At 43.9% G+C, this 16,938-nt stretch overlaps 1 protein-coding gene across 4 annotated transcripts in view; it reads left to right on the forward strand.

Moving 5' to 3' along the window:
• LOC125623448 (uncharacterized) overlaps positions 1-16,938 on the forward strand; it is a 35,673-nt gene that overhangs the window by 5,181 nt on the left and 13,554 nt on the right. For 3 of the 4 annotated variants that reach the window (XM_075120625.1, XM_075120627.1, XM_075120626.1), the window contains exons 2-4: positions 4,430-4,659; positions 9,895-12,261; positions 14,903-15,036. In XM_075120625.1, coding sequence (XP_074976726.1) covers positions 12,229-12,261; positions 14,903-15,036 — 167 coding nt within the window. In that variant the 5' untranslated portion in view covers positions 4,430-4,659; positions 9,895-12,228. The remainder of the gene's footprint in view (positions 1-4,429; positions 4,660-9,894; positions 12,262-14,902; positions 15,037-16,938) is intronic. The other variant, XM_075120628.1, reaches the window with a different exon arrangement.

Genomic DNA, 16,938 nt, shown 5'->3' on the forward strand with positions numbered 1-16,938 from the left:
AGCTAATGTACTCAATGCTTTTTTTGCCTCTGTCTTCACGAACAAGGTCAGCTCCCAGACTACTGCACTGGGCAGCACAGCATGGGGAGGAGGTGACCAGCCCTCTATGGAGAAAGAAGTGGTTTGGGACTATTTAGAAAAGCTGGACGTGCACAAGTCCATGGGGCCGGATGCGCTGCACCCGAGAGTGCTAAAGGAGTTGGCGGATGTGATTGCAGAGCCATTGGCCATTATCTTTGAAAACTCATGGTGATCGGGGGAAGTCCCGGACGACTGGAAAAAGGCTAATGTAGTGCCAAACGGGAGGATCCTGGGAACTACAGGCCAGTCAGCCTCACCTCAGTCCCTTGAAAAATCATGGAGCAGGTCCTGAAGGAATCAATTCTGAAGCACTTAGAGGAGAGGAAAGTGATCAGGAACAGTCAGCATGGATTCACCAAGGGCAAGTCATGCCTGACTAATATAATTGCCTTCTATGATGAGATAACTGGCTCTGTGGATGAGGGGAAAGCAGTGGACGTGTTGTTCCTTGACTTTAGCAAAGCTTTTGACACTGTCTCCCACAGTATTCTTGCCAGCAAGTTAAAGAAATCTGGGCTGGATGAATGGACTATAAGGTGGATAGAAAGTTGGCTAGATTATCGGGCTCAACGGGTAGTGATCAATGGCTCCATGTCTAGTTGGCAGCCGGTATCAAGTGGAGTGCCCCAAGGGTCGGTCCTTGGGCCGGTTTTGTTCAATATTTTCATAAATGATCTGGAGGATGGTGTGGATTGCACCCTCAGCAAGTTTGCAGATGACACTAAACTGGGAGGAGAGGTAGATATGCTGGCGGGTAGGGATGAGATACAGAGGGACCTAGACAAATTGGAGGATTGGGCCAAAAGAAATCTGATGAGGTTCAACAAGGACAAGTGCAGAGTCCTGCACTTAGGACGGAAGAATTCCATGCACTGCTACAGACTAGGGACCGAATGGCTCAGCAGCAGTTCTGCAGAAAAGGACCTAGGGGTTACAGTGGACGAGAAGCTGGATATGAGTGTGCCCTTGTTGCCAAGAAGGCCAATGGCATTTTGGGATGTATACGTAGGGGCATTGCCAGCAGATAGAGGGACGTGATCGTTCCCCTCTATTCGACATTGGTGAGGCCTCATCTGGAGTACTGTGTCACTACAAGAAGGATGTGGAAAAATTGGAAAGAGTCCAGCGGAGGGCAACAGAAATGATTAGGGACTGGAACACATGACTTCTGAGGAGAGGCTGAGGGAACTGGGATTGTTTAGTCTGTGGAAGAGAAGAATGAGGGGGGATTTGATAGCTGCTTTCAACTACCTGAAAGGGGGTTCCAAAGAGGATGGATCTAAACTGTTCTCAGTGGTAGCTGATGACAGAACAAGGAGTAATGGTCTCAAGTTGCAGTTGGGGAGGTTTAGGTTGGATATTAGGAAAAACTTTTTCACTAGGAGGGTGGTGAAACACTGGAATGCATTACCTAGGGAGGTGGTGGAATCTCCTTCCTTAGATATTTTTAAGGTGAGGCTTGACAAAGCCCTTGCTGGGATGATTTAGTTTTGGGATTGGTCCTGCTTTGAGCAGGGGGTTGGACTAGATGACCTCCTGAGGTCCCTTCCAACCCTGATATTCTGTGATCTCTGTTCTCTGTTCTTTATGCTAATGGCGATTCCTCCTTGTCCCATTTTCCATGCAAATGAGGCTAGGGGAGTTTCCTTAATCCTGTCACTCTTTATCTCAGGGGTTTAGGTGTGTCTCCCACTGCCTTTTCATTGCTTTTTATAAGTCTTTTTCTAATCAGTTTTGGTTCAAGCAGAGGCTGGGGGCGGGGGGAAGGTCTTTCATGAGTCAGACTGGCTGGGTACTGCGCCCTAGTTCCCCAAGAACACAGAGCTTCTAGGTAACACTTCCCTGATCCAGCCCCGACCCTGCTGTGGCTGGGGGACAGGCACCCCGGCCCCAACCCAGCCCAGCCCCGAACTTGCTGCGGCTGGGAGACAGGTGCCCCCTCCCCCAGCCCCGACCCAGCCCAACCTTGAACCTGCCGTGGCCGGGGAAGAGGCCCGCCTGCCCCGACCCAGCCTGGCCTGGACCTGCCACAGCCGGAGAAGAGGTTCCTCTCCCCCCCAGCACTGGTGCTGCTGCTGGGAGAGAGAGCTGTTGGGGGGAGTCCTCTCTCCTCATTGTAACCCCAGGGTGCCCCACTGCACCCTAAACTCCTCAACCCCAGCCCCACCCCAGAATTCGGAACCCTAGCCGGAGCCCTCACCCCCTGCAACCTAACCCTCTGCCCCAGCCCTGAGCCCCTCATCCCCGGACCTACCCCAAAGCCCATATCCCCAGCCAGAGCCCTCACCTGGCGTAGCACAACCCTCTGCCTGAGCCCTTCATCCCTGGCCCCACCCCAGAGCCTGCACCCCCAGCTAGAGCCCTTAACCCTCCCCCCCACCATCCAACCCTCTGCCCCAGCGCTGAGACTCCCCACACACTCCAAATCCCTTGGCCCACCCTGCCACATGAATTTTGTTATATGCACCAATATGGAGGTGATATGTCACACATCACCACCATATTGGTGTACATAACAAAATTCATTCCGTACATGGGTGGGAAAAATTAGAGAGAACACCGTCAGTGATCCTGAGTTCCCCTGAGATGTCTCTCTGTAGTGTTCAGTCCCTTTCACAGGACACTCATAGAAACTATTAAATATGCTGCCTCCAAAGAGACGGTGCCCACACCAGTCTGTAAGGCTAGCTGAGGACTCCCTCTATATTTCAATATAATAACACTGTGATGGTTTATAGTAAAACTAAGAATAAGTTTAACAACAAAGACCAGAGATTGAAGTGATACAAAGGAAGAGGAAAAGAGACAGGTATGGTTACAAACAAAACAAAACAGGCTTGCTAATGACTACAATTTAATTTTAGCATGTTACAATCTTTGCCCAAGTAGGTTTCTCACTTACATCAAACTAGTAGCAACTCCAGCCATTCAGATAGGAGCATCCACTTTTCAGAGGCTCAGAAGGTGAAGTTCCCCATGTCCCCTCAGTGATGGATAACTAAAATGCCTTTTTGCTCCCCTTTGTAGTAGGAAGAGAGCCTGAGATATAAGTACTTGTATCAGAAGCCTGGTATGAGGCAATCCTGCTCACAGAATTTGGCAGAAACAGGGCTGATATTGCAAAAATACACATTCTGAAGAAGTGCTAGTCACAGAGTGCTCACGCAAACACATCCCAATATCAAGTGGTACCAAAACATCCCAATATCAAGGATGGTACAAAAACATTTCCCAAGGATAACAGGAACACAGTGACCCCCTCCTAAAAAATTAGGTCAGAATAACAATGTGTAATAGAGATGTTTTGATCAAACCAACATGTACAAGACGATGGGTAATAATTAGCAATGTCCGGGGGCAGTGACTAATTATGTTAAAGGGGCAGTACTAACTTGTTCATATCGGGGTATAAAAATGTATTTCAGAGGGAGTATCTTTGTCTAGCCTTAGAGAGGAACAGAAAGTCCCACTGTTTGCTGAGCTGGTCCATTGCTACAGGCATACATGTATTAGTGGTCCAGTAGAGTCTGTGGGATACTAGTACCATGCTTTGTTGACAATAAACCTAGCTGGGTACCTTTGTCCCTTAACGGATCTTGTGGTCATTGCGTGGTTCACTCAAGGTCTGCTATGCCAGCTGTCTGCTCAGGGCTGGAGCGGCACACATAGGGTACACACACACGCAGCAAAACATCTATCAACATCTAACCATACCCTTATAGTTCCCAAAGTTTATTGTCTCTATCTCAAGAGCAGCTTCCTGGGGTGCTGATTCTCTCTCCTGGTGTGATCATTAAATTGTCTCCTCCTCCTGTTTGTTAGCTTGATGACTCTGTTTACTGTATATGTAAATATACTTTCATTGTCCTCTGCCTGTAATCAAGCTGCTCATACAGGTAAATGCATGTTCCTTTGTCTAGGGCAGGCTGAGTTTATGCACTACCTCCGAAGCATATTTTAATAACTTATTTCTAGCACAGCTATATAACGCTTTGTATGCAAACCATTCAGACATCATGCAGTGATGTTCAGGACCCGCATGTTACCAGTGTACATGTGATACCTTACACAATACCTTTTAGATATATATTATGACAACAGTGTGTTGGGAGTAATGAGTGTGTCAGACCTAATTTGAGTTATAGTCTGGTGAGCCCACTGCCAGAGGGTCTCCCAAGGTCACAGTCGCCAAACTATCCCAATCAGTCCCTAGAGTGAGTGCATATGAAGACAACCCAGGATATAAGTGGGAAATTATGACCACTTCTTGTGCTTTTTTTTTTATGGAAATGTAGATTATTCTTGTTCTTAACATTTCTCACTGTGCTCAATTCTTCTGTTTTTTCAGAGTATTCAGATATACAGTTATTGCCATTTTACTGCTATTCACTAATGCCTGGGTGGTTGCAAAGATGGTGACTGCAGATGACAGCCAGTGGGATGAAACCGTCTGTGACATGGCTGTTTGCCAACATCCACAGTGCTGGGACACTATAAGGAGGATTGAACAGGGACATCCTCGCGTCCGTTTAAGAAACTTTGACTCACTCTGCAGGGCTTCTTCTTTGGAAAGCAAAGGTATAACCAGTGACATAGACGCTGTCTTTTCTAGGAGGAAAAAGATCTATTCTGAACTTAAGTTAGCCAACTTCAGGGACAATCCTAGCACATTCAAGGCAGTTTGTAGTTTTCACACAAGTTAGCAGGTCAAGTTAAAGACTATTCTGTGACATTGCACTGCATATGTTTAATAAAAATATGTTTATAAGTGTGGCTATGATGTAACTGGAATATGCTTTATGCAAAAGGTCTCTTGTAAGGTACCATTACAAAGCTTGTGATCTACTGAGTGTGCTCATCCTATTTGTATGTATGTATCATTCTTGTATCTAAAACTAGAAATATAAAGTATAACTATGAGGTCCTATTGTAATTATGCAAAGTGTGAGCCATTAATGGTGGTTTAGAATCTTGATGGCTCCCATTGTCTAGGACAATTGACTGTAGATGGCTCTGTTTACCTGAAAGTCTCCACTGCATGTGTGCAGGTCAGTCCTGAAGGAATGGAGAGGGGCTCACCAGATATGTGATCATGTTACCTGAACTGGAATCCATCTTAAATCCGGTGCTTTTCCATTTAGAAGGAGGGGTGGGAATCCAGAGGGAAACAAAGTATTCCCGCCTTGTGCCAAAGCTATAAAAGGGGGTGGAACAGAACAAAGGGGGCCAGTCATGAAGAAATCCCCTAGTTACCGCCTGAGCTGGAAATAACAAGGATTGTACCAGGGAAAGGATTGGGCCCAGACTAGGAAGAAGTCCAGTCTGTGAAAGAAGCTTATTGGAACATCTCTGAGGGTGAGATTTCATCTGTAATCAGTTTCTTAATGTATTAGGCTTAGACTTGTGTGTTTTGTTTTATTTTCCTTGGTAACTTACTTTGTTCTGTCTATTATTAATTGAAACCACTTAAATCCTACTTTTTATACTTAATAAAATCACTTTTGTTTATTAATTAACCCAGAGTAAGTGATTAATACCTGGGGGAGCAAACAGCTGTGCATATTTCTCTATCAGTGTTATAGAGCGTGAACAATTTATGAGTTTACCCTGTATAAGCTTTATACAGAGTAAAACAGATGTACTTGGGGTTTGGATCCCATTAGGAACTGGGTGTCTGGGTGCTGGAGATAGGTGACCTGCTGAACAATTTTTGGATAAAGTCTGCAGATTTGTGGATGTGGTTCAGACCTTGGGTCTGTGTTGAAGCAGGTTAGCGTATCTGGCTCAACAAGACAGGATTATGAAGTCCCAAGCTGGTAGGGAAAATGGGCTCAGAGGTAGTCTTAACACATCACATGACAGTCTCAAGGGGGTCTCTGTGACCGAACCATTCATAGTTTGGTTTTTTTAAAGCTAGAAAGGACCATTGTATCATCTACTGTGTCCTCCTTCATAACACTTGCCAGAAAATTTCACTGTCACCCTTATGTTGAACCCAATAATTTGTGTTTGACTAAAGCATATTTTCCAGAAGGGCATTTAAGTCTTGATTTGAAGACCTCAAGATACAGAGATAGAGAATCTATGACTTCTCTTGGTATTTTGTTCCGATCACCCTCAATGTTAAATGTGTGTGCCTGATTTCTGATTTGAATTTGTCTGATTTAAATTTACAGCCATTGGTTCTTGTTATGCCTTTGTCTGCTAGATTAAAGAATCCTTTAGTACAGAAAGAACAGGAGTACTTGTGGCACCTTAGAGACTAACAAATTTATTAGAGCATAAGCTTGCGTGGGCTACAGCCCACTTCATCGGATGCATAGAATGGAACATATAGTAAAACTGTGAGAGGCTAATTAGTTAAGATGAGCTGTTATCAGCAGGAGAAAAAAACTTCTGTAGTGATAATCAAGATGGCCCATTTAGACAGTTGACAAGAAGGTGTGAGGATACTTAAGGGAATAGATTCAATATGTGTAATAACCCAGTCACTCCCAGTCTCCATTCAAACGCAAGTTAATGGTATCTAGTTTGCATATTAATTCAAGCTCAGCAGTTTCTCGTTGGACACCTTCTTGTCAACTGGCTAAATGGGCCATCTTGATTATCACTACAAAAGTTTTTTTTCTCCTGCTGATAATAGCTCATCTTAACTAATTAGCCTCTCACAGTTTGTATGGCACCTTCCAACTTATCTGTGTGTGTGTATGTATGTATGTATGTATGTGTATATATATATATCTTCTTACTATATGTTCCATTCTATGCATCCAATGAAGTGGGCTATAGCCCACGAAAGCTTATGCTCTAATAAATTTCAGAGTAACAGCCGTGTTAGTCTGTATTTGCAAAAAGAAAAGGAGTACTTGTGGCACCTTAGAGACTAACCAATTTATTTGAGCATGAGCTTTCGTGAGCTACAGCTCACTTCATCAGATGCATACCGTGGAAACTGTATTCCACGGTATGCATCTGATGAAGTGAGCTGTAGCTCACGAAAGCTCATGCTCAAATAAATTGGTTAGTCTCTAAGGTGCCACAAGTACTCCTTTTCTAATAAATTTGTTATTCTCTAAGGTGCCACAAATCCTCCTGTTCTTTTTGCGGATACAGACTAACACGGCTGCTACTCTGAAACCTGTCTTTAGTACAGAGGTCCCCAAACTGTGGGGCATGTCCCCCTAGGGGGTCTGTGGAGGAACGTTAGGGGGACCTCCGGGGTGAATACAGATAAGGGTGAGCACGACCATGAAAAGTTTGGGGACCGCTGCTTTAGTACGTGGTATTTTCTGTCTATGAAAGCACTTATACACTGTAATCAAGTCACCTCTCAATCTTCTTCTTGGCAAACTAAACAGATTGAGCTCAGTAAGTTTCTCACTGCAAGACATTTTTTCCAGCTCTCAGATTATTTTTGTGGCTGTTTTCTGCACAGCAGTTTTTCAGCATCCTTTTAAAGTTGTGGATTCCAGAACTGGACACAGTATTCCAGTATTGGTGTCTTCAGTGCTGTGTACAGAGGTAAAATCACCTCCCTACTCCTACTCCCGTTTATACATCTGAGGATCGCATTAGCCCTTTTTTTGCCACAGCATCACACTAGGCGGTTATGTTGAGGTTTTTGTCCACGCTGACCCCTAAATCCTTTTCAGAGTCTTTCCTTTTCAGAATCACTCCTATCCAGTTCTGTAGGTATGGCCTGCATTCTTCTTACACGTATGACCGTGTTAAAATATACTTTGTTTGAATGAGCCCATCTTACTAAGCGATCCAGATTGCTCTGTATGACTGCCCTGTTCTCCTTCTATTTATCATTTTGCCAATATTTTGTGTCATCTGCATATTTTACAGGGGGAGCTCAGTCTTTAACTCCACCTGCTAACTCATGTACAAACTACCTTCTCGTCACTAGGATTTCACCTTATGTTAGCTAGTGAGTTAAGAATACACTTTTTTCCTAATGAAGGCACATTCCAAGAGACTCAGGCTATCAGCTCAGAAGGAAAACCCTCCAGCTCTTCTACCTTTCCTTGCATTGCCTGCCAGTTTTAAATATGTATATGAAATACATTTATACTTAGAATATATTATGAATATACTCAAGTTACTGATCTTGCTCATGGTTCACATGTATAACTCACTTATTGTCCCTGTACCACTGCCCGCCCCATCCTGGAACTGACCTCCACTAGCTACACCAGAGGTGGGCAAACTACAGCCCGTGGGCCACATCTGGCCTGCGGGACCCTCCTGCCTGGCCCCTGAGCTCCTAGCCCGGGAGGTTAGTCCCTGGCTTCTCCCCTGCTGTTCCCCCTTCCCGCAGTTGGGGAGCCGCAGCCTGACGCTGTGCTCTGGGCGGTGTGACTGTAGCGTCGCCAGCCACTGGTGCTCCAGACAGCATGGTAAAGGGGCAGGGGGGGTTGGAGGGGTGGTTGGGGGGTGGGGGGGTGGCTAGGGATCGGGGTGGTCAGAGGGCGGGGAACAGAGGGGTTAGATGGGGCAGGGGTACCAGGGGGCAAGTCAGGAATAAGAGGGGGGGTTGGATGGGGTGGCAGGGGAGCAGTCGGGGAGGGAGGTCCAGGGGTGGTCAGGGGACAGGGAGCAGGGTGTGGTGGATGGGGCAGGGGTACCAGGGGGCAAGTCAGAAATAAGAGGGGGGGTTGGATGGGGTGGCAGGGGAGCAGTCGGGGAGGGAGGTCCAGGGGTGGTCAGGGGACAGGGAGCAGGGTGTGGTGGATGGGGTAGGAGTCCCTAGGGGGCCGTCAGGAGACGGGGCGGGGGGGAGGTTGGTTGGGGCAGCAGTCTCGGGGGAGCCATCAGGGGGCAAGAAGCGGGGGGGTCGGATAGGAGGTTGGGGCTGCAACCGGCCCTCCATACAATTTTGGAAACCCAATATGGTTCTCAGGCCAAAAAGTTTGCCGTCCCCTGAGCTACACTGAGGTAAAAACTACCTCCATTTTGTGTCTGCTAGGATTTTACATCAGGGCAGCTATCTTGATGCAAAAACACACATTGTTTTTGCAATGAAGACAAAGCCACTAAGGCCGAAATCGTGTTTAACAGCATTTTAGTTAAAATGTGTTAGTTAACATGTTTTCTAACAGATTGCATGCATGTTCCCAATTAGACAAGACTGGGTAAGAGACATCTAAAGCTTCAGGTGCAGCAGGAAGTGCTGTTGGATTCAGTGTTGGCATTTTCCCCTTAGAGTCAGTACTGAACCAGTGCCCCGCTATGGTTTTTGGGATTTCTATAATAATGTCTTTCACATGAGAGGTAAAACTGAGGTCTTGACCACTTGTGCTTATTAAAGATCCTCTGACTCTTTCTCTGTAAGGAGGAGATATTAAACTTTGGCGTCTCGGCCAAATTCCAACGAGGCAATGAAATTCAATATCCCTAAAAGTTCCCCCTGCAATTAGATTTGTATTATTCTTCATATCCTCTCAAACAGTCGTGTAGTATTGCTCTGCACTGTTAAATAGCTGCAGAGGTTGCTGCACTTGGGTGGTGGTTTAAGTGAGCCTGACATGTTCCTTATCTTTCTGGTCTGGGAGGGGGTGGGGTTGTGAAGCTTAATTAACTATTGTTTGTAATGTATTTTGAGATCCTCTGATGAAAGGCACTAGGGAAGGCAGAAGATTAATTATATTATAATTAGTTACTAATAAACTGGGCTAACAGGACACCAACAAGGCTGTAATAATATCTAAAATGGACAAGATGTATTTTGAGCTAAATGGTTCCTCTAACTGTAGAATCCTGTAACATCAGGTCCTCAGTGTTCACAGTGTTTTTGCTTTTAATTTTTAGATGAATTACCAACACTGAAGATAATAAACTTCCCCAGCAATTGCTCTCCTCGAGGAAGGATCAGATGTTCCAATTGTAACAGAACTATTTCCACCTTTGCTGCACTTGAGACCTCTTTCTCTCCTTCTCTGTATGATACTTCAGTCTATGACTTCTCTGACCGAAATTCTGAAGTCAGGTGAATTGTTGCTGAGCTCCAATCTCTGGATGACTTTTGAAGGTTGTCAGTATTCCCAGGACTAAGAGTCTGTAGCAGAATGGTGGCACCCTTGTTTTTCTGATAGAGGCTGAGAAGAATATTAATGTTTTAGAGATTGGAATTGCCATGGGACATGGAGCATGTCACCATCTGTGTTTTATACATTGCAGAGCAAACTGTTAGCACTTATGGCCCCGATTCTGTAAATAATTACACATATGATGAACTTTACTCATGTGAGTGGACCCACTGATTTCAATATTAAGCGCATGCATTAGTTTGTACGATCAGGGCTTAAAAAATAAATGTATTTAAAAGATTGCTCTTCTAGAATATAGAATACTTTGTTATTAAATATTCATATTGTTCATACCAGTGCCAGGTCCCCATTGTGCTAGGCACTGCACGAATCCACAGAAAAACAGTCCCTAACACAAAGAGCTTACAACGTAGACCAAAAAAACAAACAAACAAATTGAAAGGTGTGGAAAAGGGATACACATACAATCCAAGCCCTTGATCTGTACATGCTAAGCTTTATGTACTGAGAGTAGTTCCCATTGACTTCAATGGGACTACTTGACTGTGTAAAGTTAAGCATGTGGGTAACTACTCACAGGACCAATGCCCAAGACCCGGTTCTGTCACCTTTCCTCATGATGAGTAGTACCTTACTCCACCATGAGTAGCAGTGGAGTAAGGTATCACTTTACACCCATTTCTGCTATCTCTGTTCATGTTAAGTGATTGTGGGCATGTGTCTCGTTAGTTCCATGTTGTGTCTGTACGATGATGCCCCTTGGAAGATTGTTGGCAGCAGGGTCAAACCTCTTGATCTAAAAGTCTGAGTCTCTGATGTGTGAGCTAAAGAGCCAGCTTTGCTACTTCAAAGCCAGTGGCAAACTCCTAAAACCCTATGAGCGACCCAGCCACTTGAGAGGAACAGAGCTATTCTGTGTAAGTGTGGGTTACCTGCTGTTCATGATTTGTTAGTGGTATTTTTTAAAAAAAAATACAATAAAGCCTCATCCTTGCCCCTCTGCTCTGGTGTTCATCTTGCTCATTTCCTTTTCGTTTTAATTACCGAAATAAGTACGATTTATTTAAACTTGGTGACATCCCTTTTAAAATTGGAATTTTCACGCTTACCTTGGCATTTCCTAATTTTTGAATGCTTCCCCTGTCAAGGTCAGGGCAAGGTTAACCCTTATTTTTCCATGGATTTCCTTTTCTCCTTTCAGAAAGCGGGAAAAAAAAACACCCAGGAAGGAAGATAATTTCCAGTGTAATCTGCAAGTTTCTTGATCTGGAATGAGCTGGCTTGGCCCTCCCAAACACTGTCCTCCTTAACTGAGGCCTTCTAAACTTAGCCCAACTGTGACCAAGGCCTCCAAATCCAGCTGTTTCAGCATCAAAGTTTAGATCACGTTAGCCATCCAGAGTTTATATCAATCCAAAGTTTTAGTGCTTCTCAGAGCATCATGGCAAACTGCTCTACCTGTTGAGAGGGATCGTAAAACCCTGAAATTCTACTAGATGGGTGGAATTTTTTGTATGATATACAAAAGAGAACACAAGGCAGCTGCACCAAGACAGAGAGTAAAGGAGGAGCTGTCCACTGTAACTGAATTTCCTGAACATCTTGAGTGCTTGCATTGTTGCCATTGCATTAATGCTAGTTGTGTTAACTGTGCCTATAAAGTTCTTTGAAGAGGAAAAGCTCAGTGTAATAGATTAATAGATTCTAAGGCCAGAATGGACAGTTGTGATCATTAGTCTGACCTCCTTTATAACACAGACCATAGAACTTCCCCAAAATAGTTCCTAGACCAGATCTTTTAGAAAAACCTCTAATCTTGATTTTAAAACTGTCCGTGATGGAGAATCCACCACTTGAGCCCTGCAAATCCGCTTGTATCCACGGACCATGTTTGCAGATCGCATGCAATGCAAATTTTGTATCCACGCGGAGCTCTGTCTACTACAACCTTAATAGCAGATAGTGTCCTTTGCATGCTGTTAGTTTGTATTGTTCTCACTGTGATTTTGGTTTGTGCCTATATTTCAGTTCAGAAAGAACTCATTTCCCAGGACTGAACTCAGTGGTAGGGTCACACACGATCCCACAGACAGAGATGAGCTTCACCAACTTGAATAGAGTTGGAAATGTGAGTGATTTAAATGGGGGAAAGATGAGTGCTTGCAAGGATATCCTTTTTATAGAACTCAGGGCTAACCTTTGAGCTTCTGGTAAGTTGCCATTGGGGCCCTCAGCTGGACACTATTTGGGCACTCTTGTGTTATGGCACAAAGAAAAGAAGCATCTCTCAGTGTGGCTGATATTTAGGTATGTCTGTAAATGTCGATTTCACCGCACACAGCGAAAAAATAATTCCATCAGTAATAATTGAAATTTACAGAACATGAAAGAAAGAAAATGCTGCTTGAGAACTTAGTTTGATTTAAGGATATTTATATTGTATATTTTGACATGAGATGTTGACATTTTGTGTTTTAACAGTTATAAATTTATAAATGATCAGGAAAAAGGGGTAAACAGTGAGGTGGCAAAAGTCGCAGGTGATACAAAACTATTAAAGATAGTTAAGTCCCAGGCAGACTGTGAAGAGCTACAAAAGAATCTCTGGGTGACTGGGCAACAAAATGGCAGATTAAATTCAATGTTGAAAAATGCAAAGTAACGCACATTGGAAAACATAATCCCAACTATACATATACAATGATGGGGTCTAAATTAGCTGTTACCACTCAAGAAAGAGATTTTGGAGTCACTGTGGATAGTTCTCTGAAAACATCCACTCAATGTGCTGCGGCAGAATGTTGGGAATCATTAAGAAAGGGATAGATAATAAGACACACACTATCATATTGGCTCTATATAAATCCATGGTACGCCCACATCTTGAATACTGCATGCAGATGTGGTCACCCCATCTCAAAAAAGATATATTGGAAAAGATTCAGAAAAGAGCAACAAAAATTATTAAGATTATGGAATGGCTGCCATATGAGGAGAGATTAATAAAACTGGGATTTTTCAGCTTGGAATAGAGACAACTAAGGGGGGATATGATTGAGGTCTATAAAATCATGACTGGAGTGGAGAAAGTAAATAAGGAAGTGTTATTTACTCCTCATAACACAAGGACTAGGGGTCACCAGATGAAATTAATAGACAGCAGGTTTAAAACAAACAAAAGGAAGTATTTTTTCACACAGCACAGTCAACCTGTGGAACTCTTTGCCTGAGGATGTTGTGAAGGCCAAGACTATAACAGAAAAGAGTTCAAAAAAGAACTAGATAAATTCATGGAGGTTAGGTCCATCAATGGCTATTAGCCAGGATGGGCAGAGATGGTGTCCCTAGTCACAGTTTGCCAGAAGCTGGGAATGGGCGACAGGGGATGGATCACTTGATGATTACCTGTTCTGTTCATTCCCTCTGGGGCACCTGGCATGGGCCACTGTTGGAAGACAGGATACTGGGCTAGATGGACCTTTGGTCTGACCCAGTATGGCCGTTCTTATGTTCTTATTTTCTAAAGCCTTAATTTTTTGAATATGAAAGACTGTCATTAAATAATCATCTAACTCCACCCCCGATTGTCTCAACCCCCCATAATTTCCTCCAACTGTGAACATTTAAAAATCAATAAAAATTGAATTTTTTCTTAAAACCCATAATTTTATGCAGCTGTGAAAACTGAAATTGGTACAAAATTTAAAAATGCTTAAATACCCATTGATATAATTCATCAAAAATTTTTAAAATAATCAAATTCTGCCAAGTCTACTGCTGTTCATTGCTTTGCATCCAATAATGGAAATTGATTCAGTGACTTTTTTGGTGGAGAAGAGAGTTGGTGCAGTCTTTGCAGTTATTCACTTTGAAATTATGCTCTGGGAAATCCAGCTAAGCAAACTCTCTTCCTTTTAAACAGCTCTGAATGTTTCCAGTGTATTGATTCCTGTCCTCATGTGGGAGGTGATGGCTGAGGCAAGGCTTTCAATGGAGGGCTGGGAAAGCTGCTGTAATGTTCCAAATGTAATCCAAATCTTGTTCTACAGCCCTCAAAAGCGTCTTCCAGCAAAACCAGGGAGACTGTGATTTGCTATTTTTATACGAAAAAACAAGCAGAGCTTTTAGCATGTTTTCTTTTTGAAAAGTTATGACATGTAATCATCAAGGAGAGCAAAAGGCATAAGTACTTTTCCTTTGTAGTTCCCCTTTAATATTGCTTTGAGAGTCTTACATTTACTTGATTCCTCTCATTCACATTGCATCTGCCTAGCTAGTTTTTGAGGTTTAATAATAATTAGAACTTTTCATTTGCATAGTGCCTTTCATCCCGAAGGATCCCAAAGCCACTTTGCAGACTTTAGAAGGATCATTCATCTGCTGCAGTCACCTCTTGGATGGAAAGCAGCAGCTGGTTTCCTCCAGCTATACTACCCAACAGCTGGAGTTTTTAGGAGGGGAAATGAAGAATAATTTTATTTCTCCATGTGAAATTACAGGATGAATTTTAAGGCAGCAAAATATAATTATTTACCTTAGACTTTGACTAGGCCACCAGGATTAACATTCTGTCTCTTGTGAGAAGTGCCTCAGAATCTTTAATGATCACAAGTGATTTGGGCAATTTTTTTATAGTTCTCTCCTGTGAAAGAAAACAAGAATGTAATACGTGGCACCTGCAGTAGTTCAGTGACTGCACAGCACCGCTGGCATTGGCTCAGGGAAGAGTACCTCTACAAGTGACTAATCATACCATGTTTATGTCGTAGCTCCAAGTGATGGATCTCAGTGAGGTTGCTGCTCCCAAGCAGGACTACTGTCCAGACAGTGGAAATTTGATTGTTCAATGGGTCCCAAACATACACAGAAAATCTCAGAGGCCTGACATGGAAGCAGTAACAGAGTAAGTACCATAGTGATAAATACAATATACACTGGGAGAGTCCATCTCCTAAGAGTGACTAGCTGAAGGTCACATAGTTGCCCCTATTTTCCATATAACAGAACACATGGCAGTCACCCTTACCCAGAGGTGTGGCCTGCAGAGGCGCCCCATCCCTGTGTACAATGCGCTCAGCTTGGCTCAAGATGAACCATATAGTCTTTGCTGGTCATACCTCTGTATTAAATCTGGGATAAGTATTGTAGAAGTTCAGAAGCTGCACTTGGAGCATCCAGGCCAGAGATGAGCAAAATGTGTCCTTTGCATCAGAATCGCATGGATAGCAGGTTTCAGCCATAATCCAACATCAGTAGTCTTGTAGCTCACAAACCTTGGCAGCAGCCTGAAAACCTGGCTGCAGCCTCAACTGTGAGACTGTGAAACTAATGGTATTTATAGGTTTCAGAGTAGCAGCCGTGTTCGTCTGTATTCGCAAAAAGAAAAGGAGGACTTGTGGCACCTTAGAGACTAACCAATTTATTTGAGCATAAGCTTTCGTGAGCTACAGCTCACTTCATCAGATGCATTCAGTTTTGCATCCGATGAAGTGAGCTGTAGCTCACGAAAGCTTATGCTCAAATAAATTGGTTAGTCTCTAAGGTGCCACAAGTCCTCCTTTTCTTAATGGTATTTATGTGAACTGTGAAGGAAATGGGACAGAATTGTGTTAAAAATGAGTTTGAGTCCTACTAATGGCAAATGAGACCCAATTTCAGAAGTTTGAGAAGCTGGGAAGAGCCTGCTAGGCATATGCTGTATGTGAGTGCCACCCTCTGGCTTTTGCACTGTACTCCATCCATCTCGAGAAGTAAGTCTACGTGAGTCTCATTCATGCTTTTAGCCTCAATCACTTTTCCTCAGTTTCAGGCCATTCTCTCTCTTTAGCACAGAGGGGTAGAATCTAACACACAAGGGCTGAGTTTTCATAGCTGTCTAAGGGATTTGGATGCCCATTTCCCATTAAATTTACTGAGGACTGGGCATCTAAAGCTTTAGGTGGCCTGGAAAATCTCAGCCAAGCTTTCTAGTCAAGAGCCCAGGCCACATTCCAATATCAGTTACTGATGTCAGTTATTAGAGTCTGGCCCCCAGTCTTCGGGAGCTACTTTACAGTCATTTCTGTTGGATTAATAAGCATGTTCATAGTACTTTTGTGTTCATCATAAGATGTCAGTGATTTAAGAACAGACCCCGATTTGGGTGAGATTCCTGGGCTGGTACAGTGACTTATACACAGACAAAATAGCCATCAGGGTGCATGCATGAGAGGGATGTGTAATTTGCATATTTGTGCAACTAATCACTGGAGTAGATGTGGCCTGAAATTCCCAGGGTGAAATTCACTTGTCGTGCAGAGGGGAGACAGCAGGCAGACGTGTCTCATGTGCGGTGCTGCACTACCTGAATGCCTCTGAGGCCTGCATGCCAGCTCTGTCCAGGCTGGCACAGAAGGCAGTATTGAGTGGGGGCAGGGACACCGGATTCATGAATACACCCATCTAGTGTCCCTAATGTCTAGCAGCCACTCGGACAATCTGTGTACTGGAATGGCTGTGCAGGAGCTGCCCACCCAGCCACTCATGCCTGTTGGGCTGTGAAGGCGGTAGCCAGACTCCCAATGTAGTTGTTTCTTTTGGTTCTCTAATTGTTGTCAGCCCAGCCCAGCCCAGCCCAACCCTAGTTTCTCCAGTACTACTTAGCCACCAGCCGTCCTTACCCCCTCTCCCCCTGCCCCAGTATACTCTCCATAGGCTGGAGCTCCTTCGTATGTTGGGGAACTGAGTTGGGTCTTTAACTCCAGGGAATCTGGCTTGGATGCCTTGCCTGGTCTCTCCTCTTTTTCTTAAGACTCTCATTTGGCTG

This window comes from Caretta caretta, chromosome 16 (genome assembly GCF_965140235.1).
Source record: "Caretta caretta isolate rCarCar2 chromosome 16, rCarCar1.hap1, whole genome shotgun sequence".
Lineage (NCBI taxonomy): Eukaryota > Metazoa > Chordata > Testudines > Cheloniidae > Caretta > Caretta caretta.